Raw genomic sequence first — 27,564 nt, 5'->3', positions numbered from 1 at the left:
GGAGACATTGTGAAGATAATAACGTCACTTACCTTGACTATGGTAGCATAGTGCCTAAGGGACTTGACTGCTAACCAGAAGGCTGGCGGTTCAAACCCACCAGCCACTCCTCGGAAGGAAGAACTTCTGTAGTGATACTGCTTCGGAAACCCAAGGAGGGGTCACTATGAGTCGGGTCCGACTCTATGGCATATAACAACAACATCAACAACAACAACCTTGACTATGTGGTGAGGAAATGAGATGGTGTGTTTTAAAATGCCTGCTGAACTCTCAAGTTCTATTAAAACATCAGTGTGTTAACCTAAATCTCAATATGCTAAATTCTAAGAAATAAATGGACACATTCAGTAAATAAACTAAAATAAAAACTTCTTTCAATGGATTATTGGATATCCAGTTAGTTTTATATTCATCATTAACAACTAGGGAGTCAAAATGCTCTACCAACTAAATTATTAGACCCAATGTATAAGAGTTATTGCCTTACTTCAGAGTAGAGACATAACTAGTTGACAATGCCAGCAACAAGCCTCCTTTTAAGTAATTATCATAAACATATAGTAACAACAAAAATAAATTCTTCTTAAACTTCTTTGCTTCTATTCTTCATATTCCTTTTCTTATGAAGTTATTTTGTCTACTCTCAGAAAGATTTTATGTGCCTCATCAGGAAAAACTTTTAGCGTGCTTTATGAAAAACACTGAGTAGAATTAGGAAGGGTTTTGTTTAAGTCCTAAGCAATCTGCTACATAGATTAGTTCTCTGAGATGACCCTAATATATCCCTTTTTTTGTGCTTTTCTTCAGTCTTTGCACTGAAGGAATCAAAGGTCTATAAAGACAGAATATCTATCAAGCTGGCTGCTGAGTGAATAAAAGAATGTATGTGAAGAAATGGGAAAGATTTAAAAGAGGAATGGTTATGGCCACTAGGGATACTGCCTATTTTCCCATTCCACCCAAATTATCTGTATACTGTTGACTTCCTATGATGCACTGTGCATCCAATTACTTATGCCCACTTAGCAGCTGTGTGACTTCGCAAACTCAGTATCTCTGGGCTTCACCTTCCACATCTGTAAAATGGAGTGATAGTGAGGATTTTTAGGAGTTTATCCATATAAAGCACTTGGAACAGTGCCTGGCCTGGGAAAGTAATAAATTAAGGTTAGCTGTTATTATTATTAATGTACTTAGGTACATAATCTGACTATATATCTTTATCCCTCTTTGCCTAATTTTTACAGGAGAATGACATATAGAGGTGAAGAGTTTACATGGGAATTCATTATATTATTGATTCTGGCTTTTGTATATCTTTGAAAATGTCTAATTGGTGGGGGGAAAAAGACTTGGTAAGATGGAGGGGCAGTTGTGGGAAAGAAAGAACAAGGCAGAGCCTAATTCATTTCTATTATATTTTATGTTTTTTCTATCACTGGATTTTCTCAACCCAAAATCAGCAAACTTTCTCTGTATAAAGTCAGATAGTAAATAACTTAGTTGAGATCTCCATCACAACTTCTCCCAACTCTGCCTCTGTAGTGTGAAAGCAGCCACAGACAATATGTATACAACTGGCCTTGTTGCAATAAAACTTTAATTACAAAAACAAGCTCACAGTTTGCCAAGTACTGTCCTAAACCTTTAATAATGCATAGATTCAGGGGTAAAAACAAAGGAATTTATGCTTTCTTCGTTTGTGGCCTTCATCTTTGAACTACAGCCTTTTTAAGGCCCTGCCTCCCTGGAGACAGATTTCAGAAAACTACAAGCATTGTGGCTGGGTCAACACAACATGAGACTGACTTTCCTGTTTTTCCCTCCAACTTGTAGCACTGAAAGCAAGGATAGCCTCATAGTTCCCAACTCTCACACATAGTAGGCCTCAGTGTTGAATAAAGGCATCCTCCAGCCCTCATCAGAATCCCTGGGTGGTGTAAATGATGAACCACTGGTCTACTGGCTGAAAGGTTGGAGTTTAAACCCACCCAGAGGCACCTCAGAAGAAAGGCCTGGTGATCTGCTTCCAAAAGGTCATAGGCTTCAAAACCCTGTGGAGCAGTTCTATTTTGCACACATGAGACTGCCATGAGTTGGAACTGACTTCACAGTCAGTTTTTGTTTTATTTCTAGTCTTTATTATTTTCACAGCTGTTGGCAAGTTTCCCATGGTCTCCTTCTGCAGAATCCCCTCCCCACACACATCTTCACTAAAAAGCAAAAGTTGGTTCCAACTCACAGGAACCCTGTAGGGCAGAGTAGGTCTGTTCCATAGGGTTTCCAAGGCAGTAATCTTTACAGAAACAGACTCCCACATCTTTCTCCCACAGAGTAGTTGGTGGATTTGAATTGCTGACCTTCCAGTTAGCAGTGGAGTGCTTAACCAGTGCACCACCAGAGCCCCTATATGTTCACTGCAACCCCTGAAAACATCCATGGAACCCTGAGCCAGTGGCTCTGGGAAAGCCACCTGGTCACGGTAACACTCTTACCCGGCCGCGAGGCAGTCCTTGGTTTCTGCGGGATGGTAGGCCGGGCAGCCAGGCTGGGCTTGGGGGACTGAAGGAGGGGCTTTGGACTGGTAGGTGTGCTGGAAGAACTCCGAGACCTGGGGCCCACCTCCACTTTGGGTTCTGCTTTGGTGTTCTTTTCCGGGGCTGCCAAACCGAAGCGGTTCTCTGAAAGACCTGGGTGCAGTTTTGGTGCTAAAATGAAAAGGGGTACAAAACCCACACTTTTGAAAATGAAAAGTCAAAGAAAGCAGTAATTTGCGCTAGGGGAAGTCTGACACAAACTTCTGTAATCATTTATTGTCGGTTCTCATCATAGAGACTTTAGAACAGAATCAAAATACACTAGTGGAAGACTAGTTATTTGTAGAAAAGCAATAGAGTTGGTGCTGTTCTTGATCACCACTGCACAGATGACAGGACTCACATCATTTAGTTAACCAACTCCATAATAATGTATAAAGAAAACAGCAGTTCTGAATGCATTTGAAGCTTTCAGATCTTTCTTGGTTCTGGCTTGAGGTATAGGTAGAGCCAACTGTATATACCTCACTTCTGTAAAATAATCCATTAGGGCTCCAGCTGCAGACCCTGCATGTGGAGGGCAATGCAATGGTCATCTCCTGGCTCTGGCAATGTCCCATCCCTCACCTCCACACCTATCACTGTCTTAACCAGACTACTGGCAAAAAATAAGCAGGTTAAATACGATCTACATTCCAACTCTTAGGGTATGAATATACTAAAGCTAAGCGTGCGAATGTCAAACAGCAAGTTGAAGTTTCTAATAGGCAATTTACAAGTCACTCTCCAATATAACATGTTCTTTTACTACCCCTAAGAAGTTGAAGGGCCAAACAAAAGAGCCACCATACCACATACCATTCATGGCTTTGTTTTAAAAAATCAGCTATATCCCCACCTTTTTTCCCCCTCCTTAAAAATGTTCACAATTTGGGAGTTCTCTTCACTAAAAATAATAATAATGATTTCCTTTATTTGGCAAATCACTGAGGGTGCCCTGTCTAGGCAGAGGCAATAATGGTAGGAGATGTGATCCCAGGTGGGGCTGGGTAAGGTGCAAGGATGTGGTCTTTAAGGTGGAAACTGGGAACACACAACATAGAGGCTTGCCTCTGCATCTTTATTTTTCTTCTTTCGATCATGTGTGATTCCTAGAACTAGAAAGTGTTTTTTTTTTTTTCTTTCCTAAGCAGTGGTTGGCAGTGGCCTGACTTACCTGCCCCAATTCCATCCAACCGTTCCATGCTGCTCAAGGACAGGCTGGGAGAATCTTGGGAGGTGGCATCATTACCAAGCTTCTAAAAAATTCAAGCACCATCCCCAATTAAAAACACATTTATTTAATGTGGAAGGGGGAAAAAAACAAAGCATAAAAACACAGAAAATAAATGACAATAAATAATGGCTCCTAAACTCTACTGCCGTTATATGGCCTACGTCTGAACATGCTGCTTCCCTGAGGCTCTCCTGTTAGGACACAACTTGAGAAAGGGATTCTGTTCTGCGTTTACAGTCCTGGATCTGGGGTCTGTAGTGCGGTGGGTTCTCAGGAGGCTCCCACAGATCAGATGTGTGTGGGGTTGAGGGAAGCCATGGGCTTGGTGACATTTCTCCTTTTCTTGTTGACACCTAGGCAGAATCTGTAGCCTCTGATATTCCAAGCCTCCCCAGGTACCATGATGGGGGTACTTACACTCTCCTTCCAATAATAAAGATTTGAAAGTAGCAGAAACTATTCCAATCTCAATGTGTAAAAGAAGTGAAGTGGGGGGTGGGGTGGCTGACAGAGGCAGGGTCTCCTTGCAACTGTAGCAGCACCATAGGAAAAGAGCTATTTTTAAAGGTAAATACATATGAACAGGCTAAGGATGGCATGGATTAAAAAGAAAAAAAAAAGTACAGGAAGGAAATGTGATGGCAAAGATGGAGAAGGTTAAATGCCACAGTCTGAGGGCTGCAATCGACATAAGTAAGAATCAGCCTCTCCCCTGGATAAGTTAGGTACAGAAAGTGCATATTAGAGTGAGTTGTCTAGATAAAAACCAAAAACTAAAACCAAACCAATTGCTATCGAGACAATTCTGCTCATGTTGGTCCTGTGTGTTACAGAGTAGAACTGTTATCTAGGGTTTTCAAAGCTGTGATCTTTTAGAAGCAGATTGCAGGGTTTTTATTCCAAAATGGCTCTGGATGGGTTCAAACCGTTAACCTTTCAGTTTAGGGGTTGAGCTCTTAATCATTTGCTTGCAAACAGTTTACACTTGACTACTAACCTAAAGCTTAGTGCTTCAAACTCCAACAGTAGTGCCATGGAATAAAGGCCTGGCAATCTGCTTCCATAAAGAAGGCAACCAAGAAAAACACTCTGGAGCAGATCTACTTTGCAGAACATAGGGTCACCATGAGTTGGAATCAACTTAAAAGCAACCAGGGTGCGGGAAGGTAGGGGGTGATACAAAGAAGATGTGAAAAGTAAAGTCACGTGCTTGCTTAATAATATGACAGATCCTACTGACAAAGATGATCCATAGCTACCTCATGTCTGAAAATAAAAATGAGGTGAGCTGGTAGCCAGGAGGAGCAGTGAAGCTCCTAAGGTTTTGGCCTATTTATCCCTGGTCATCTTGTGTTTCTGTGAAACCTAACAACTACTAATTCCTTGTTTTAAATGGTTTCGATGTCATTGCTGTTTTGGGTGCCACTGAGTTGATTATAACTCATTGTGACCCCATGTCATAGAGTAGAATTGCCCCATAGGGTTTCCTAAGCTGTAATCTTTACAGAAGCTTTACAGAAGTGATCTTTATAGATCTCTATGAGGTCTTTCTTCCACAGAGCTGCTGGTGAGTTCAAATTGCTAACCTTTTGTTTAGCAGCTGAGCTACTCAACCACTGTACCACCAGGGCTCCTTTTTGATGTCACAGGAGGGCTTATTTGAAATGCATTTGAGATCTGTCTCATTTACTGCTGCTGTTGTTGTTGTTGTTAGGTGCCATCGACTTGGCCCCAACCCTAGTGACCCTACGCACAACAGAACGAAATACTGCCCAGTTCTGTGCCACCCTCACAATCCTTGCTGTGTTTGAGCCCATCATCATAGTCACTGTGTCAATCCATCTTGTTGAGGGTCTTCCCCTTTTTCACTGACCCTCCACTTTACCCAGCATGATATCCTTCTCCAGGGACTGGTCCCTTCTCACCAAAGTAGGTGAGACAAAGTCTGGCCATTCTTGCTTCTAAGTATTCTGACTGCACTTCTTTCAGGACAGATTTTTGCTCTTCTGGCCATCCATGGTATTTTCAGTTATAACTCATTTACTATGTTTTCCCACACGTTATGGCCACACATGTGTCAGGAGTGACTGCCCACAACAGGAACACTGAGAGGCATTCGGTGAAGCCACAGTAGTTCCACAGGCACTGCGACTAGAATGGGTACATTACATCTACTCTTAGCTTAGCAACTATCTCATTATCTGATATTTTACATTTATGACAATAATAAAAAATCTACTATCTGATTATTTTTGTGCATTAATGATGTATGTCAGGCAATAACAAATGCCAAAGTGCCAGGTGAGAGTACTGCTGGCTGTGATGGTTAAGGTTATGTGTCAACCTGGTTGGGCTACAATTTTCACGTAATAACCTAGTACTTGGAACCTAACTGTCATTAAGTGAGGAATGGGTGGGTATATTTGGAATCACTATGGGGAAAGTGAGCCTGAGAAAAGGAAGCCCATATTAGGACAGAACCCTCTGTGCCAGACAGGCATCTGCCACCAAGTCCCAGGCAGGACCAACAGTTTTAACCCATGAGGCTGGAGCTGTCTAGAAGCTTATCCTGGTTACATTCCAAATCCATAGTGCTTGGTCCTGGCCTTTTACAGCCTGCTGGAAGGCAGGGGAGTGTGTGTTCTGTGGCCAGACAAAAATCATAACATGAAATATTATAACAGAGCCAGGATTGTTGTTGTTGGGTGTTAAGGAGTTTTCACCACAAAGTGACCTCACATGACCAAGTACAACTGTCCCATAGGGTTTTCTAGGTTGTAATATTTTTTTTAATGCATTTTATTGAAATATAATTTATATACAGTGAAATACACAAAACTAAAGTGACATGGGTCAATGCATTATTTTCTTTTTTGCAGTGTTCCTTCCCTTCCCCTCCCACCCCTGGCAACCAACAAAGAAAGTTTCCCTCCACATATAAACCTTTCCTTGACCCTCCACAACAACAAACTAATACTATATTTGTCCTTCTGTGATTGACTTATTTTACTCAGCATAATGTCTTCCAAGTTCATCCAAATTATGTGGTGTTTTGCAGACTCTACATTATTCTTTAGTGCTGCATAGCATTTCATTATGTGTATGTATCATAGTTTGGTCATCCACTCATCCACTGATAGGCATGTAGGTTGTTTCCATCTTTTTGCTATTGTAAATAGTGCTGTGATGGACATGAGTGTGCATATATCTGTTCTTGTCCTGGCTCTCACCTCTCTAGGATATATACCTAGTAATGGGATTGCTGGATCAAATGGTATCTCCAATTGCAGCTTTCTAAGGAATTGCCATATTGCTTTCCACAGTGGTTGTATCACTTCACAGTTCCACTAGCAGTGTATGAGAGTCCCAATCTCTCCACATACCCATCAGCATGTAGCTTGTAATCTTTACGGATGCAGATTGCTAGGTTTTTTTTACCATGGAGCTGGTGGGTAGGTTCGAATCACCAACCTTTTTGTTAGCAGCTGAGCACTTAACCATTGTACCACCAGGGCTCTTTGGCCAGGACTAGAATTCACTAAGTGAGGCCCCATGTTGTTGTTGTTGTTTACGTGCCATCGAGTCAAACCTGACTCATAGCGACCCCTCCTTGGGTTTCTGAGGCAGTATCACTACGGAAGTAGATTGCCCAATCTTCTTTCTGAGGAGTGGCTGGTGGGTTTGAACCACCAGCCTTCTGGTTAGAAGTCAAATGCCTTGAGCACTATGCCACCAGAGCTCCTAAGTGAGGCCCCATAGGGCACAACATTTACGGAGACATTCACTTTCAGGCTCATGCAAGTACAGGGTTGGCAACTGAGAGTGATTCTGACTCATAGTGACCCCATATAGCAAAGTAGAATTGGGTGGTATTAGGTGCCCTGGGCACTTAGCTAAAGAGCTCTGGTGGTATAGTGGTTATAGCATTGGGCTGCAAACCAAAAGGCTGGCAGTTTGAACCGAGTGGGTCGGGCATTTACGCTTGCTGATTTTGTTTTTTTAAATCCTGGAAGATTTTTTTTTTTCTTTTGCCTCATAGGCTTCTTGAGGTAGTTCTAAATCCTCACAATGATTTTAAGGACTAAGGATAAAATAATGGCAATTGTCTTCATGTGCCTGCAGCTGTGTGGATGGTACCAAGAGGAAAAGATATGACCTCTAAGTATTCAATACCTGTTCTGCTCCTTAACAAACAATAAATGCCGTATCTCCATTTTCATAGTTCTTCTTTAGATACATGTGAATAAGGAGTTCTGTGACCCAATGGTCAAGCACTTGGCTGCTAACTGAAAGGTTGGTAGTTTGAACCCACCCAATGACTCTGCAGGAGAAAGAACTGGAGATCTGTTCCCATAAAGATTACAGCTTAGAAATCCTATGGGGGCAGTTTTGCACTGTCACATGGGGTCACCATGAGTTGAAATTAAGTCAACAACACCCAACAACAAAGGTGAACAAAGTAAAGAGAATTACTCAAGGAAGGGAAGGAAAGGCGAAAATACCATAAACACACACACACACACACACACACACACTCAAACAAAAAATCTCACTGCCGTTGAGTTGGATCTGACTCATAGTGACCTCTCCTTGGGCTTCTGAGGCTGTATCTCTATGGAAGTAGATTGCCCAACCTTCCTTCTGAGGAGTGTCTGGTGGGTTTGAACCACTAGCTCTCTGGTTAGCAGTCAAATGCCTTAGGCACTACGCCACCAGAGCTCCTATATATAAAATCAACTGTATATTGACCACTGATACTTAGGCTGCTAACTTACAAAGAACAGTCATAGCATTTTAGGGGGAAAAAAATCATAAAGCTAATTAAAAAGAAATTCTTTTTTTCATTATTGATCTGATAGAATACCCATGACTGGTCTGATTTAAAATGCTGTTTTTATGATTGTTGTTGTTTTAAACAGACACTAGATGGAGCCAAGGGATCATCAGTCTAAACCTTGAACACCTACACAAATAGTAAACCACATAGATTGTGTCACTTTGAGCTAATTTATACATCAAATCCAAGGCACACGGAAAAAAATCCTTTAGCACTTCTCTTCCCACCAAAAGGCAGCTGCTCATTGCTGGAAATTGTGATAAACTAAACAGCTCATTAGTGAAAACAGCATATTCATTGTTGTAAAAAAATTCCATAAAGTGGACTGAAGTTTATTTATTCAGAGTTCTGAGAGTGAAGGCCACATCTTGCTTCCCTTACTGAATGAGCAGAATACAGCTATCTAGTTGCCCTCTTCCACCTCTTCTCTAACAGTTAATGAGTGAGTCAGGAGGGATCTGTAACTAGAAAATTGCTACACAGGCAGTCCCCAGATTATGAATGAGTTCCATTCTAAAGTATAATTTGTATTTAAGTCCAAACAGTTAGCCGTGGTTCGTAGAGTTAGTTACACATGGTTCATATCTAACATCAGTTAGTCAAATGTTTGTCTTACTGTACCTTCTATGCATAAAAAAAACCCAAAAATCACCACTTCCAGACATACTATAACATCTTTAACATAATAATACAGTAACAATAATAATGTTTTAATGCATGCTGCAAAGTAGTACCCATATGTTATTATGAACCACTGTATGTACCCTGAATTTTTAATATAATAGGCTTTATAGGGGTGGGTGCCTAATTACAGATTGTACATAAGTCTGATGTTTATAACCCAGGGACTGCCTATATAATGCTGGTGCTGGTAAGAGATTCATGGTGAATCACTGTAAAATCACGTAGGATGCAGGAGTTAATGGAAATTAATCAGTTACTTGGGAGCTCTGGTAGCATAGTGCCAAAGGCACTTGACTGCTAACCAGAAGGCTGGCAGTTCAGACCCACCAGCTACTTCTCAGAAGGAAGATGGGGCAATCTACTTCCATAGTGATACTGCCTCGGAAACCCAAGGAGGGGTTGCTATGAGTTGGGTTCGACTCGATGGCACATAACAACAACAACAACAATCAGTTACTTACAGGTGATATAAACTAGTCCTTCACACCTGAAAAACATGCCCATGACTTCATGGTCTGTGTTCCTAGTCTTTTGGGAATGTATCTTTTGTTTTGGGGTTCTGCTCTAGTCAACAGGCTATCTTTCTGTACCACTCTTGCCCATAAAAAAACAAGTGCAGGCAAAAACACAAAGACAATTGAGTCAAAGCAGACCATCCCTTACCTTTTGTGCACAAGCAGCTCTCCTCTCCTGCTTGGCTTTCATCTCTGCCAGGAGACCACTGCCCATCACCTGGACCCCGTACCTTCGCCCGCACTGGGGGCTACTCTTGCTGTCACTCCTGTCCACCTTCCCCAGTTCTTCCACTTGACTCTCCTCAAGTGAGTCAGGTGTTTTGATCTCCTCTATCTGCTCAGAACTGCCATTGTGCTCAGCTGTCTTTGTGTCCTTCCTGACAGTGTCCACACCTGGACTTCTGCCTCCCCCTTTTGGTGATGAGGGCTCTTCATTCATCAAGACAGTTGGTGGCCGCTCAGATTTAGATCGAGATTTGATTAAATTGAGAAAGCCACTTTTTCGAGAATCTCGCTTTTTCTTTTCATCTCCTCCTTCACTAAGCTCATGGGATTCTGAGCCTCTAGTCGACGATCTCCTGAAATTCAAACCAAGACACAAACTCTGTTGGCTTTACTGTAATAGGTGGCAACAGGAATCGTTCAAAATACAAACAAGGAGGTTGCTGCTTATATAGTAACTCTGCTGGAGCATTTGAAAAAGTTATTTTAACTCACTGCACCGAGGAGATAAAGAGCAACATGCAATATTATCACCATATCCACAGATGAGAAAACAGAACCACACAAAAATTAAATTAAGAATGAGAATCTGAAGATGCCAGTGGTAGGTCTGGGAGCAGAGATGAGTCCTTCTATTTTTTTAAATTTTAAATGTTCTAGTCATGTGCCTCTTGAGACAACTACTAGTGAAGATGGCTTCATTCAAGACATGGGTGTGTAACTTGCTTTATTTAATTTCGGGGACACACTGGAAAGGACTAGATTTCCTCATAACCCCTAGCAGTTCTACAGTCACTGAATAGTATCTGAAAGCCTATCCTTGATGTTCAGTCTAAACAAAGATTTAGATCCTTGCATAAATGTAAAGCCACCCAAAGAGGGAACAAAATGAAGACACAGAGGGTGAGCTCTAGTAGACAGTTATAAGAAAGAGAATACTCAGAAATTCTGGGAAATGGATGAAGAGAAAGAGTAAATGAAACAGATTAAGTAGGAGAAATCACAACTTTCATTAAATATGGTGATTGATCATCCATTTTAACTCTCCTGATTCCCCATTAAAGCAAGAGATTGGGAAGAAAAAAAATAAAAAATAAAAAAGGCATAAGCCCACAGGAAAGAAACAACAAAACAACAAAATTTAGAAGCCAAAATTTTTGTGACTGACAACTAACTTAATAAAGCTGAAACGTAAACCATCAGAAAGCAGCCCAGGGGAAGCTAATTTATACTGTCTCAAGAATTAAAAGCAACTAACATCTTTGTAATTAGAAGTGAAGGTGGGGCCTAAAAGAAGACGACTGATTGAAAGGCTATTCAAGAAATTATGAAATCTTCTCAAACTGAGCCAGAAGACTGTCCCCACCCCACCCCATGTTTACTCTTTGAGGAGGATGGACCAAGAAACTCTGAACTGAGTAATACCAGGCACAGTTGCTGTCAAGGGCAAGTATGACCATGGTGACCCCATGTGTGTCAGGGTAGAGCTGTGTATGCTCCATAGAGTTTTCAATGGCTGATTTCTCAGAAGCAGAGCACAAGGCCTTCCCTCTGGGTGGACTTGAACCTCTAATCTTTGGATTAGCAGAGCACTTTAACAGCTTGCACCACCCAGGGACTCATAAAAACTACATATTGAACAGCGATACCTTCCAGCCATTTCTTTCAAAATATGGGGGCCATGTTTACATGTGCCATGAAGGAGATCAAAGTTTCTGACAAGTCTATGAATATAAAAATGGCATGGAGGCGGCAGCCTCTGCCCTCCTCTAAGTTCACCACGGGGAAGGAGGATCCAGAACAACATCAAGATCCCAAGGCAATTCCTATGAGGCAGAGATCAGACATGCCATCACCCTCCAATCTTTTCACCTATTCTGACACCAACCATCCTTCCCACAATATTAGTTCAGTAGTTTGTTGCAATGGCCACACAGAACTCAGAGACGATCCTCATAATTATACGACTTATTAGGGTAGTAACAGGTTACAATTCAGGTTCAGGAACACTCAGGATAAAATTCCTCATTGGGATTGCCTCCCCTTTCGCTCATTAACCATAAGCACACCTCTCTGATTCTTGGCCCCTCTGCCTGGCTTCTGTTCTGCTCTGCCAAGTGTTGCAACCATTTTTTAGTTCTGCCAATAGATGCCTCCTGCCTGAAAGCACTTAGCTTTCTTGGTCCATGGGCCAGGAAACCCACCACTCTGTCTTGTGTTGGTATCTTGGTTCTGCTGCCTCTGCTGCTGTGGTTTCTCTGTCTCTGTCTCTTGCTGTTTCTTGTCACCTTAGCAAAGTGTTACAGCTTGTTCTCTCTACTGGATCAAGGAAGCTCAGCACAGGGAACTTGGGTCCAGAGAACTCAAACCAGTTCTGGGTCTTCTTTCTTGGTGGCAGTGAGATCCCCCTTTCTACCTCTGGGATCGCTCTTTTTAAGCGAAGTGAGATGGCAAAATTGATCAATTATCATGTTTTGGTTTCAAAAACCTTATTTGTAGGTCCCCCTCACACATAAACAAAACTGCCATGTATGTTATTTACATTATTAGCAAGCTATCCAATCCCCTTGTGGGCCACAGGTACTTCACATTTGCACAGTTCCAATCAGTCATCTGGTGGGAGTCACAAAGACCATGGCTAGAAGGGTCATACCAAGTAATTTACCATGCCACATGAGTAAAGATCTAAAGATTCTGAAAGTTAAGAGAGTCTCCTCCCCCAAAAAATGATTCAAGAAGATCAATCTACACTGAAGCCCAGCAGTCTACCAACCCCACTCACAAACTTCCAAGAAGTTCTTTAGTGCTTGGTGCCTCACTCTACTTCATCATGAAAGAGAAAAGAAAAAAAAAAAAAAATGTATCCATGAAACAAAAATAAGAGAAAATTTTATTGCACAATTTGAAAATTCAAGGTTGGAATATACAACTGAAGAAACCACAGAAAGAGTGAAGAAAAATTAAAAAAAAAAAAAAGAAAAACCATAAAGAATGAGAAAGTGTAAGAAAATTAGTGGATTAATAAAGTACATGATTTGAATAATGTAAGTTCAAGAAAAAGAATACAGAGAAAAGGAAGAAAAGAAATTAAGAAAGAGTTAATTCAAGAAAAATTCCAGAACCAAAGAACATGAATGTCCAGATTGAAATGGCTCCTTGAGTGCCCAGTTAGTTGATATAAACAAACAACCAAACCACCCAAGGCATATCATCATAAAATTTCAATGCACTTGGGACAAAGAAAAGACCCTAAATGCTCCTAGAGAAAAGGAAAAAATAAGAACAAAACAAGTTACAAACAAAAGATCAGGACTCAAGGTATCCTCGGATTCTTATAAGCAACACTGAAAGTTAAAAGATAATGGAGCAAAGTTTTCAAAATTCTAAAGTAAAATGGATTCCAACCTAGAATTCTATACCAAGTCACACTAGCAATGAAAATGAAAAATGGGGGTGTTTCAGAAATTCACTTCCCATGCCCCCTTTTTCGGGAAGCAAACAGAAGAGGTACTCAATCAAAACAAGGAAGTAAATTAGAGAAGAGGAAGACACTGGTTGAAGGAAATAGGAAATGACACAGGAATGAAGCGGAGGGAGCACCCCCCAGCATATGCTGAAGGGAAATTCCAGGAAAGCAGTCATGGAGGGGTTGAGAGATCTGATTGGAGCAGGTCAGACAGTTGTGAGAGAGCTGTGTCCAGGAAGAACTGAGAGCACATGAATGTCATGAGAGGAAAGTTATACCTTAACTGGAGACTCAAGGGTTGAATCAGTGCTAGCAATAAAGAAAACTAAGCAAATGGAAAATGGGACAATTAATTAAGTCTAGGAAAAATAAAAAGTTGTATGGGGAAGGAAATATAATCATAATATACTATTTAATTCAGCTGTGATAATATTTATATGGTTACAATGAGGTGAGCCTTCCAAATTGATCAACCAACAATTATGATATAACAAAATAAAAAAGATGGGCAGAAGTATGTGTGTGTGTGTGTTTAGTTGGCAGTGGGGATACTGTATAAGAGAACTAAATCATCATCCTCCACAGTAAAATATCAACAATTATAGTTATTATCTAAAATAAAAAATGAGGAAATAGCAATAAGAGCATTTATTCAAGAATATGGAAGCAAATAAATAGCTAAAGGAATTGAAAGTAGTTGCCTCTGAAGAATAGGGGGTAAAGAAAGAAACAGGAGACTTTTCTGGGGGGGACAGAGGAAAAAGGGGGCTTAAAAGCCTTGTAGAACATGTGACATTTTAAACTATGACCATGTACAACTTTGATTATTCACTTTCTTTGTACTACTTAATTTTACCTATGGCTAGCCTTATACATATCAAACTGGCAATCATTTATTATTTTTTTTTATATAACAAAATGAAATGGAAACAAAACAACCCACATCTTCTAGTAGATACCATCATTATTTGATGAAAATTGATGTTATCTAATGCCATCTAGGAGCTCTGGTGGCACAGTACCTAGGGCATTTGACTGCTATCCAAAAGGCTGGCAGTTCTAGCTCACAAGCCACTCCTCAGAAGGAAGACTGGGCAATCTACTTCTGTAGTGATACCACCTCAGAGACCCAAGGAGGGGTCACTCTGAGTTGGATCCAACTCAATGGCAGAGAGTTTGGTTTTTTGTTTAAATCCCATCTATTTGTGCACTGAAGCATGAACAGAATCCTCCTAGAAAATGTTTTAGCAGAAAATGGATTTTACACTTTATAAAATTGACCCCACTTTTATTCAGTACCTATTAAAGAAGAAAAGGAGCCCAGGTGGTGCAATGATTAAAGCATAGGACTACTAACCAAAAGGTCAATAGTTCGAACCCACCAGCTGCTCCAAAGGAGAAAAATGAGGCCATCTTCCTCTGTAAAGATTCACTGTCTTGGAAACCATATAGGGCCATTCTATTCTATCCTATAGGGTAGAGAATCGCTATATGTCAGTATGGACTTGATGGCACTGGGTTTGGTTTGGTTGTTAAAGAAGATGGTAGCAATAAAAGTAGAAGAAATTATACTAGAGTACATGCAACAATACATTGGTCCAAATCAAATGCTCATAAGCTTCCCCGTTAACTATCCATTCCTATAGTTTAGGAAGATGAGAGTCTACAATGGTGCCCATAGTTTATATGGATACAGGCCAAGACTGTCCCTATTCAATCAACCAACAGTGGTTGAGGGCATTTATCTATTAGAAGTTGTGTCAGATACTGAAGTAATAACAAAAAATAAGACCCAGGTGTTGGTCTTGAAGCACGGTATTCTGTTTTGAGAAAAAAAGACTTGAAGGCAAATTAACAAGAGGGACTTTATCATTTTGCTCTGTTTATTTTGGTATTGGCTGAATCTCTGAGTCTCTCATGAATGCATTCATCTAGTACTTGTGCTGTAAAAAATTCAAAACCTAAACAAACTCTCAAAGGACTGTGTGTGCTATAATAGATGTGTGTGGAAGAGGGAAAAAAAAAAAAAGTCAAGTCATGAGTAGAGTAAGAGCAATTAATTTAGGGGGAGGAACAGTTAAAGAAAAGCTTCAAAGAATAAATGACATTTAAGTTGGATCCTGAAGGACAGAAGAGTAGGAATTTTCCAAGTATAGTATGCCAAGCTTCAAGGCCAGTGTCATAGAAGACAAATCATTGGGGCCTAAAGCTTGTAAGAGTCAGTAAGTTATTCTGTTACAGATATAAAAATTTAACTTAACTTGCCCCTCACCATCCTGCTGAGGCAAGATAAGGAACATTAATCCCTCTCTGCCTGGCCTGCCCACCCTCAGCTTTTTATTAGAGTTGAAATTCATTCCTGAATTTGGTATCTCAAGGTGAAGAATAATTCATAGACATAAATCCATGTTAAGAGCGTACTTTAGGAGGAATCTGTATTTAGTTGGGGATTAAGTAACTTGGTATAGAACATGCTTAACAACTGGAGGGCTTCAAGTTAAACAACTGTTAATAAAAGATGCCACTGAATTGTCTTCTCAGAAAACCCCACTTTAGTAATATGAAAAGGTAGAGAGAACTTTTGAGAAGCTAACTCTGCAGCCACTTTACTAATCCCATTGTCATCTGACAATGTCAAAGCCATGCCACTTAGCAGTGATTTAGGGCCCCCAAATACATCAAATTATGAACAAATGCCTTGTAAAGGAATCATACAGGTAACTGTAATAAAGCCCTAAAGAAATACCTAGGGGGTGACACATTTTGTGGACTGCTTTAGAACAGTACAGTTGTTCTAAAACTTGAGTGTGCCTCAGCATTATCGGTTAAAACACAGATTGCTGGGGCCCCCTCCCAGAGTATCTGACTCACTAGGTCTGGGGTGAGGCCTGAGAATGTGCATTTCTAAGAAGTTTCCAGGAGATACTGATGATGTTGGTTTATGCACCACATATTGCAAATCACTGCAATACTAAATCCCATTTTTCTTTTTTAAAGGAACATGTTGTAAATGGACTTTCATATACATTAAGTTTAATTGTAACGGTCAGTAATTTAAATGTGACTTAAACAGTATTATCCATGAAATGACTCTGAACTCACTTAGAATCCATTTTGGTCACCTTCTTGGTGAAAAATTCATCTACACCTTCGTCAACTCTCCCTATCAGACCATTCTGTTCACCATCATGAGAGACTATATTGGCAGCACAGACCTGCAAAACAAAAAGGTATGTTGTTAATTTACATTCATTACATTAATTGAGCAAACATTTATTGCTAGGTTCAAAGCACTGTGATGAGGGTCACGGAAACCATAAGACTGACTAAAATGTCAACCAGCTGCTGTCTAGTTGATTTTGACTCATGGTGACCCTGTGAGCGTCGGAGTAGAACTGTGCTCCATGGGGCTCTCAATGGCTCATTTTGTGGAGGTTGATTCCCAGGGCTTTCCTCTGAAGCCCCTGTAGGTGGACATCAACCTTTTAGTTAGCAGCCAGCTGTATCATCCATTTGTACCACCCACAGGGACTCCTCGACTTAAACAAGGGCCCTCTCAATCTACTAGAAAAGAAGTCACATGCACAATCATAATACAAGCCAGGAAGAAACAAGAGTGAGGGATATATTGTGAAAAAATGCCTGGAGGACAATTAATGCTGACTGAGCCTAAGGCATTTGACTGCTAACCAGAAGGCTGGAGGTTAAAACCCACCAGCCACTCCTTGGAAGGAAAGTTGGGCAATCTATTTCCATAGTGATACTGCCTCGGAAACCCAAGGAAGGATCTGTATGAGTCAGATCTGACTCAAAAGCAGTGAGTGTGGTTTTGTTTTGTTTTTTTGTTTTTTTTGGATGGATTAAAAGAAGCTCATACCTAGCAAGCTTCAAAGAGTCAAGCACTTCTAAAGGCAGAGGAGGGCACTGCAGCCATATGGCAATGGAAGAGGAAATATATGAAATTATGAAACTCAATATATTCTAAAAGTGGTGATAATTTCAGTGGCCTGGGGCTTGAGGTATGTGGGTTAGTGGCCTGACTCTAGCAGACAGAAATACTGGCCACTCAACAGGCATTCCCAAATCTTCCCTTTCTTTCCTGCTGGCTGTTGTTGTTGTTGTTATGTGCCGTCGAGTCGGACCCGACTCATAGCAACCCCTCCTTGGGTTTCTGAGGAAGTATCACTACGGAAGTACATTGCCCCATCTTCCTTCTGAGGAGTGGCTGGTGGGTTTGAACCGCCAGCCTTCTGGTTAGCAGTCAAGTGCCTTAGGCACTATGCTACCAGAGCCCTGATTTCAGGATGCAAATACTGATTTATATAAGCCACACAGGAGTCCTTGGGTGATGCAAATGGTTAACATGATTGGCTGCTAAGCGAAAGGTTGGAAGTTTGAGTCTACCCAGAAGAGTCTTAGATAAAAACATAGTGATAATGACACCTGGCAATCTTACTTCTGAAAAGTCAGTCACTGAAAACCCCATGGAGCACAGTTCTGACACACATGGGGTTGCCATGTGTCAGAATTGACTCAACATTGATTCAGTGGCAACATAACTTGTATAAGCCAAGCACCATAATCCCATCCTGTTTGCTGTGACTCATCCTGGTCAATGAGATAAGGAGAAATCTGCTGGGGAGTTCATAAGCAGGTTTTCCTGCAGAAGAGAAAACATGTTTTTCTTGTATGGCATGTGAACGGGGATGTGATGTCTGAGCTGCGTCTGCCCTTTGGAGCTTATGAGGGGGCAAGCCTACGGACAAAAGCCAACATATGATGATAGAACAGAAAGGTGGAAAGGACCTACGTGCTTGTGTTTTGCTACTGAACTGACTAGTCTTGGATCTTGAGACCTTTGGACCAGATGCCTCCTATTATCTCTGATTAGTTAAGACAGTGTTTTTCATTGTTTAAGTAACTTTTAGTTGGTTATATCATTACCTCCTGCTGAATACTTCCCAACTCCAATCATGAATAGCATTGAACCCTAATGCTAAGGAGCATAGAATTTACTTTGTGAGTGGTAGGGAGCCAAAAAAAAAAGAGTGACACAACCCAACCTGCATTTTGGGTAAGTAGTTCTGGGGCCACATGAAGGACAAATTGGAAAGGCCAGGGATTAAAAATAGGGAAAACTTTTCAGGAACATAAACCAAAGATTCCTGTCTAATCTAATCTAGAAGTGAAGAGGAACAAATTAAGGACTACAGAAGCAAAAATTGAAAGAAAGAGGTTGTCGAAGATGAGGTCAAAGTTCCTAGGTTGCATGAATGGAAGCATGGTCCTAGGAACACAGGCCAAAGGTCAGATTTGGAGAAGAAGACAGTAAGTCCCATTTCAGACAAGTATTTGAGGTTCTGTAAAATCTAGGGGCAGGAGTTCAGCAAGCAGTTGGAAGCTTGTGTCTCATAAGAGATGTTGGTGATAAGCTATAATGAAACTACTCACCAAGTTAGCATTTCTCTTTGAATGGACAACTCAGAGAGCATGAGCACAAGGGAGCTTCGTCAGATGCTTGATTTGCTTGCCTGCAATGGTGTATCAATATTTTATATACATAGTTGTGGGCCACTGAAAAGAAACATGTGTCTCACTTATGCTCTTGGGTACAAGGACATGTTCTTATGTGGCTGGGATAGCTAGTTCCAGATGTCTCTCCATAGAGTGATGGAAAAGTTACTTTGTGTAACCATTGATTTACATGTCTCAGGTTGCCTAGGGGGAGACTTGGCCTATTGTCTGCATATGCATTGCCTAAATAATTTCCTTTTAATAATCATCCACTTCCTTCACTGAGAAGCCTCCATTAAGAAAGTGAACTGCATATTTGAGTTCAGGTTTGTGAAATGTTGAAAAACGAGTAGACACCAGATAACAAACAAAGAACCCTATGAAATGTGAATAATAAAAACAATTATATCTCTCATCTGAATAATGCGTCACACTGGAGCAAGGCTTTCCTATGTAATAGAGCAGAGAATCAGCAAATTTCTATAATTCAGCTATGGAGAGAAAAATAAGCTCATAGAAGAGCTCTTATTTTGACTACGTAACAAAATAGTATAGAACTTTCATGTACTATCATTTTCCTCTTTGGAAAAAGAATGGAGAATAGAATTGCTATAGTAATATTAGCCCCTTACATTTGTATGTAAGTTCATATATAAGGAGTCCCAGGGTGGTCCAACTGGTTAACCTGCTCAACTGCTAACTGAAAGTTTAGAGGTTCAAGCCCACTTGGAGGCATTTCAGAAGAAAAGTTTGCCAATCTGCTTCCAAACATACAGCTACTGAGAAGCATATGGAGCATAGCTCTTTCCTGACATACATGGGGTCACCATGAATCGGAATCCATTCCATAACAACTGGTTATAAGTTTGTATAATACTTGGGAGTTTATATGTATTTGTACACATTAGTATTTCACTCTTATACCGAATTTTTTAACTAGAAAGGAAAGATAGTTTTATCCCAGTTTTTGGTTAGTCACAGATCAAACTGTGGCTCAGAGGGTGAAGGGTGCCTCAACTCCATCACTGTTGGACACCAGCAACAGTGGGGCTTGAGGTATGTGGGTTAGTTTCTATGGCCTGACTCTATTAGAAGGACAAGGACTGAAACCCGGGACGTATTGCCCTAATATAAGGCTTCCTTCCAGCACATCCTGCTGCACACCTCACTTACCTTTGGAGACTTAACTGCAAAAAGGGTAAGGAAGCCACATGTTCTGACCTCCTCTAATCCCACAAGAGGAAGACAGAATCACCATTAATAGGCCAAGGCCTATTCCTGCCAGGCCAGACATGCTGCCTCCTTCCAGCCCTTTCTCCAACCGTTCCTCCCAAAGCACCCACCACCTCTCTCCTGGGTTCGATAATTTGCTGCAGTGGCCACACAGAACTCACAGATTATGAGGCTTATTAGGGAAGCACCAGACTACAATTCAAGTTCAGGAAAAACGCTCAATCTCTCTCCCAGCCCACTGCCTCTCAGGCAAGTCTCTCACAGTCTCTCCCCCAGCAATGCATGTCCCTCGGTGTCTTACTCAGCAATGCATGTCTCTTGCGTCTCTTTCCCAGCAGCACATGTCTCTTACAGGAGCACGTGTCTCTTTCGGCAGCACGCCTTCCTCAACCAGCCGTCAGAGAGAGTTCCGCCTCTAGGAGGCCTCCTTTTGAGCTTGGCAGAGTGGCCAAACCAACCAATCATAACCACAGAATTCTAAGCACCTGAGAGTGAGCCTCCCATAACATTGCATTGTGCCACGCCCAACAGAAATAACCCAGGTGGATAACATTTACAATCAGGAGCTCCTCAGTTGTTCATTCCACCACTGAATTTATAATGACATGTGGGTAGAAAAGCAATACTAAGTAATTTACTACACTGCACTTCCCTTCAAGTAACTCACTCCCCTTCCAACTTTGAGAAAAGAAATTAAGTTTTGTTTGTATAATTTGTCCCCTCAGTCCCTTTCTGTTTTCTGGCTTTGCAACAGACTTCATAGCTGGCACGAACGTTTTCCTGGAGACATCAATGGGCCTCAGAGATGGAGGCACAGGACCCAACAAAGCACTATGCTTTCCTGCAGAACAGGCCAGTGTACAGGGCTGGATAGGACTTTACAGATCCCCCAGCTCAACCCTGTCATTTTAGAGATAAAGTGCCTGAGAGTAGAGAGGTTAAGAGGAGTCCAAGATCATTGGGTGATATTCAACGAAATGCAGCTTAAAAATGCATCTGGTAAAATAGGAAGCAGAAGGTGGCATTAGCCTGTTGTGAAGAGGAGCAGAAAAGCCGAAGACTAAAATGAAATATTATCTGTCAAAACAATTCAAGGCCAAACACACATGCTATTTTAGCTCATTTTTCTAGCAGAAGGAAAGGAAAGGATATAGAGATGTCAGAAGTTCTCAAAATCTCATTTGATTTTAGTCTTTTCTGTCAAGGAAAATAAATTTCACACTGAAAAGTGTAGTGGAGCTATTGGGAAAGGACAGCAAAAATCTCCGAGATGGTAAGAGAGCCCTGAGTTAGCTGGACTAGAAACAAATGCATGTGTGCTCAGAGAAAAGTTTTGTAAACAAAATCACAGGAATTGCTGTTGATATTTGAGAAACAGAGAAGGCAGCTTTTGCACCTATGATGTGTAAGTAATTACTAAAAGGATAATTTGCGAATGCTTAGACTATAAACCAGTGACTGTGAAAACAAGACAATTCAGACCCCCACCCCCACTCCAGGTTTTCTCTCTGCCAGGATTATTAAGATGAATACACCAGGAAAATGCAGTAGGCGGTGCACCTGGATTTTGACAAGACATCTGCCAAATCTCTCCTGACAATGGAGAGATATGGGCGGGAAGTGATGGCAATTAGGTACCTTAGCAACTCTTTGAACAAACACAACCCAAAGTGCTAACTAATTAGTTGAATAATCATGGACTCTTACGTGCATATATTAGACAGTAAGAAACATGGAAAATTGATGAGCTAAGCAATCAAGGCAAGAAGTAAGTCACCCAAAGGAAGCAAATGAAAGAAGTATCATAAAAATAAGAGAAAAATTAATGAACTCAAGAGGACTGATAAAACTAAAAGATGGTTCTTTGAAAAAGACTAACAGACAACCTCACAAGATTAAAAGAAGGCATTAAAAATAAATTAGAAATGAAAAAAAAAGGAATATAGTTATTAGTATAGAAGTGCTGAAAAACTTTTAAAATAATTCTATAAACAACTAAATGAGCAATTAAACTAAGTGGACAATTTCCTAGAAAAATATAAATGACAAAAATAGTCTTGAGAACAAGTAGGTAACAATAGAAATAAAATCCCTAATAAAAAATCTACATCTACATATCATATGCACATAGCACAGAGACAACATGCTGGGCCCAGATGGCTTTCCAAGAGACAAGCAGACAATTTCTATTATATGCACACTGCTCCAGAGAATAAAAAAGCTGAGAAAGCTTCCCAACTAATTTTATGATGATAGTGTAACTTTTTTTTTTTTTTTTTTAAATGATGATAGTGTAACTTTGATACCCAAACCAGTATGGACAAAAAAAAAAAATTATAGGTGTCTTTCACTAATAGACTTATTAGCAAAAATGTTAGTAAATAGAGCCTTGTTGTTGCTATTGTGTGCCACTGAATTGATTCTGACTCATAGTGACCCAGTAAGACTGATCAGAACTCTCCCATAGGACTTCCTAGACTATTCTTTATGGGAGCTGATGCCAAGTCTTTTTTCCTGTGAAGCCCCTAGGTGGGTTCGACCTGCCAATCTTTAGGTTAGCAGCCAAGCACTTAATCACTGTGCCACAAGCAAAGCAGTATGTTAGATGCTATTGATTTGGTTCCAAATCATAGCAATCCTATTCACAACAGAATGAAACGCTGTCAAGTCTTGTGCCATCCTTACGATCAATGCTATGCTTGAGCCCATTGTCACAATCACTGTGTCACTCCATCTCACTGAAGGTCTTGGTCTTCCTCATCTTTGCTGACCCTCTACTTTAGCAAACATGATATCCTTCTCCAGGGATTAGTCCTTCCTGACAACATGTCTAAGGTGGGACAAAGTTTCACCATCCTTGTTTCTAAGGAGTATTCTGGCTATAGGTCTTTCAAGACAGATATGTTCATTCTTCATGTAATTTATGCTATATTCAATGTTTTTCACCAACACCAATTCAAAGGCACCAATTCTTTGGTCTTCCTTATTCATCGCCTAGCTTTTGCATGCATATGAGAATATTGAAAATACTATGGCTTGGGTCAGGTATAGCCCACCCAAACTTAGAGACAATCTCAAGAATAGATTTGACACATTGCATTCAAATAACCAAAAAGCAGATGAGTAGTAGGATGACATCAAGGACATCACATATGAAGAAAACAAAATGGCATTCAAAAGCCAGGAAAGAAAGAAAAGACCAAAATAGATGTCAGAAGAGACTCTGAAATTTGTTCTTGAACAAAGAATAACTAAAGCAAAAGGAAGAAATGATGAAGTAAAAGAGCTGAAAAGAAGATTTCAAAGGGCAGCTATGAAAGAGAAGGCAAAGTATTAGAATGAAATGTGCAAAGACCTGGAGTTAGAAAACCAAAAGAGAGGAACATTCTTGGTATTTCTTAAGCTAAAAGAACGAAAGAAAAAGTCAAGCCTTGCGTTGCTATATTGAAGGATTCTATGAGCAAAACAGAGCAAAAACATCATGATTGAGAATGTTGTAACGTTAGAAAAATCTGTAACGTGATTCACCACAGTAGCAGATTAAGATGGAAAAAAAAAATACATGATCAATCTCAACAAACACTGAAAAAAAAATACAGGTTGTTCCATGAGAAACAACCACTGATAGGGGGGTGGGGAGCAAACTTGAGTAGAAGTTTCTCAGCTGGATAAATAATAGTAAAAACTGCTAAGTGTCTACCTAGTGTCCATTCTCCCTTGTTTGGCAAAATCCTGGGTATTATTTGAAATTACCAATATAACCCCCTAAAACATGTATTTTCCTAGTGTCTCATGTAGCTAGGAGTAGCGGAACTAGGATTCAGTTCTGGCCAGTGTAAGTGTATGCTATTGACTTCTGGCCAAGTTCTGATTTCCTGATGCATGTACCTTCTTCTCTTTCCCTTTTCCTAACTGCAATATGCTTAGCAAAAGATTTCAGGTCTTGCCTGACAGTAAGACCAGTAACAGACACCTGTATAACATAGCCATTAAAATACTGACTCTGTGGTTGAATAAATAGAAGTACAGTATTTAGTAAGAGGGAGGTGAGACTGCCAGATCCTAATAATGTACTCTGTTTTGTTTTAGATGTCATATTAAATTTTTTTGAGAAGAGAGTAACAAGTGTCATAAATCTATTCCAGACAATATCATATGAGGATCATCAAAAGAGTTGAAGAAATTTAGACTGGAGAAGGAAAGATCTAGTAATGACCCTCAAATTTTAGAAATTTGCTGAGTAGAAGAGAATTAAATAACATGTGACCTTCTAACATGTCTAGTCTTATATACATATATTCGATAGTAAGAAACATGGCAAATAGAGAGGAACAAGTTGAGACTATACTGGCAGATTTGGGCTACACATAAAAAACAATTTGCTAATAATTAGAGCTGTTAGAAAATGGCTGCTCCAGAGAATGAAGTCAATATAGACAGAACGGCCAACTGATGGCTGTATGGAGATTTTTAAGCACTTGATAAGAGAATAAACAAGATGACTTCAAAATCTCTTGCAGTTACTATGAAGAGCTGTACTTCAACAAATCTGAAAACCTTGAAGAAATAGACAGATTTCTAGAAACACACTACTTACCTAATTAACACAGACTGAGGTAGAAAATATGAGCAGATCCTTAACAAAAGAAGACACTGAACAAGTCATTAAAAAAAAAAAAAAAAAACTACCAACAAAAAAAAGTCCTCGACTAGATGGCTTCACTGGTAAATTCTATCAAACATTCAGAGAAGAGCAGATACCAATTCTACTCAAACTATTCCAGAGTACAGAAAAGGAGGGAATACTTCGAAAATTATTTTATGAAGTGAGCACAACCCTGATACCAAAGCCAGGCAAAACCAAACCAAACTAAAATCACTGCCATCAAGGTGATTATGACTCAGCAACACTATTAGGACAGAGTAGAACTGCCTTAAAGGGTTTGGCCAAGGCTGTAAATGTTTATGGAAACAGGCTGCCTCATCTTTCTCCCATGGAGTGGTTGGTGGGTTTGAACCGCCAACTTTTTGGTTAGCAACCAATTGTATTAACCACTGCACAACCAGAATTTCTCTATGCTAAGCAAAGAAACCACTAAAAAAGAAAATTATAGACCAATATCCCTCATGAACTTAGATGTAAAAATTCTTAACAAAATCCTAGACTCCAACAACATATCAAAATAAAAATACATCATGACCAAGTGGGATTCATTCTAGGTATGCAAGGATGACTCAACATTAGAAAAGCAACCAACATAATTCACCTCATCAATAAAGGAAAAGAAACATAAGATCTTATCAATTGATGTAGAAAAGTTGTTTGACAAAATCCAACACCCATTACTGATAAAAAATACTGAACAAAATGGGATTAGACGGGATATTCCTCAATATAATTGAGTACATACATACAAAACCAATGAACAACATTATTCTCAATGGGGAGAAAATGAAGGCATTCCCCTTATGAATGGGTACTAGATAAGGATGCCCTTTATCACCACTCCTATTCAGTACTGTATTGGAAGTCGTAGCCAGAGAAACAAGGCAAGAAAGGGAACTAAAAGGCATCCAAATTGGCAAAGAAGTCAAACTATCTATTTGCAGATGATATGATCATATCCATAGAAAATTCCAAAGACTCAGTAAGAAAATAAATGGAACTAATTGAAAGTTTCAGCTAAGTAGCAGAGTAAAGATCAACATATGCAAATCAGTTGGATTCCTTTCACTAACAAAGAGATCTCTGAAAAGGAAACAAGGAAAGCAATATCATTTACAATAATCACCCAAAATATGAAGTACTTAGGAATAAATCTAACCAGAGACACAAAAGACCTACACAAAGAAAATACAAAACACTATTACAAGACCAAAAGAGAACTACGTAAGTGGAAGAATATACCAAGTTCATGGATAGGCAGACTTAATATTGTGAAAATGTCAAATACTACACAATGTGATCTACAGATATAATGCAATCCTGATCCAGATTCCATCATCTTACTTTAAAGAGATGGAAAAACCAGTGACCAACTTTATATGGAGAGAAAAGAGACCCTGAATAAGTAAAGCACTACTAAAGAAGAAGAACAAAATAGGGGCTCACACTCCCAGATCTCAAAACCTAGTGCATAGCCATGGTAGTCAAAATAGTCTGGTACTGGTACAATGAAAGACACACAGACCAATGGAACAGAATTGAGAACTCAGATGAAAATCCATCTACCTATGGACAGCTGATCTTTGACAAAGAGCTGGAACTCATTAAATGGGGAAGAGAGATTTCACACCTTATACTAAAACTAACTCAAGTTGGATCAAAGCCCTGAATGTAAAACCTAAAACTATAAAGACTATCAAACAAAAAATACAAACATAAGGGCTCTAATACATGGCATAAATACACAATCAAATGTAACTAAAAACGGACAAACATCAGAAGACAAAATAGATGAATAGGACCGCCTAAAAAATATAGACACTGTTGTTGCTGTTGTTGTTAAGTGCCGTTGAGTTGTTTCCGACTCATAGTGACCCCAAGCACAGCAGAACGAAACACTGCCTGATCCCGCGCCAGCCCCACAATCCCTGCTATACTTGAGCCCATCATCGCAGCCACCGTGTCAATCCATCTCGTTGAAGGCCTCCCCCTCTTTCGTCGACCCTCCACCCTACCAAGCATGACATCCTTCTCCAGGGAATGGTCCCTTCTTACAACATGACCAAAACAGGTGAGACGAAGTCTGGCCATTCTTGTAGACACTAAAACACATAAATTATTTCACGTAAAGAGTAAAAGCTCTGGTACTGTAGTGCCTAAGGCACTTGACTATTAACCAGAAGGCTGGCAGTTCAAATCCACCAGCCACTCCTTGGAAGGAAGATGGGCAATCTACTTCCGTAGTGATACTGCCTCAGAAACCCAAGGAGAGGTCGCTATGAGTCGGGTCTGACTTGATGGCACATGACAACAACAACAAAGAATAAAAAGAACTCAGACTGGGGAAAACATTTTTGCAACAATACATACAGACAAGGGGTTAATCTCTAAAATTTATAGAAAACTTCAACAGCTTAACAGCAAAAATACAAATAAATGGGCAGAGGACATGAAATCTTCTTCACCAAAGAAGACATTCAGGTAGCTAAAAAACACATCAAGAAGTATTCACAATCAGAGTTCCGGCAAGATGTCGGACTAGGCAGAAGGACTGCACAGACCCTCTTCAACAAAGAAAAGGGAAACCAATTAACACAGACACAGAAGATAA

General features: G+C 40.1%; 1 protein-coding gene across 1 annotated transcript in view; it reads right to left on the bottom strand.

Moving 5' to 3' along the window:
- The window catches only part of CARMIL1 (capping protein regulator and myosin 1 linker 1), a 295,366-nt gene that overhangs the window by 10,444 nt on the left and 257,358 nt on the right, over nucleotides 1–27,564 (bottom strand). The window contains exons 28-31 of the mRNA XM_042782185.1: nucleotides 16,643–16,755; nucleotides 10,001–10,430; nucleotides 3,757–3,838; nucleotides 2,499–2,711 (exon numbers count right to left, since the gene is read on the bottom strand). Of these exons, the coding sequence (XP_042638119.1) occupies nucleotides 2,499–2,711; nucleotides 3,757–3,838; nucleotides 10,001–10,430; nucleotides 16,643–16,755 (838 nt within the window). The remainder of the gene's footprint in view (nucleotides 1–2,498; nucleotides 2,712–3,756; nucleotides 3,839–10,000; nucleotides 10,431–16,642; nucleotides 16,756–27,564) is intronic.

Source organism: Orycteropus afer, unplaced genomic scaffold (genome assembly GCF_000298275.1).
Source record: "Orycteropus afer afer isolate SDZICR_OR568_19922 unplaced genomic scaffold, OryAfe1.0 scaffold00255, whole genome shotgun sequence".
NCBI lineage: Eukaryota > Metazoa > Chordata > Mammalia > Tubulidentata > Orycteropodidae > Orycteropus > Orycteropus afer.
The sequence above is the reverse complement of the archived record's forward strand: the minus strand, read 5'-3'. Positions and strand labels throughout refer to the sequence as shown.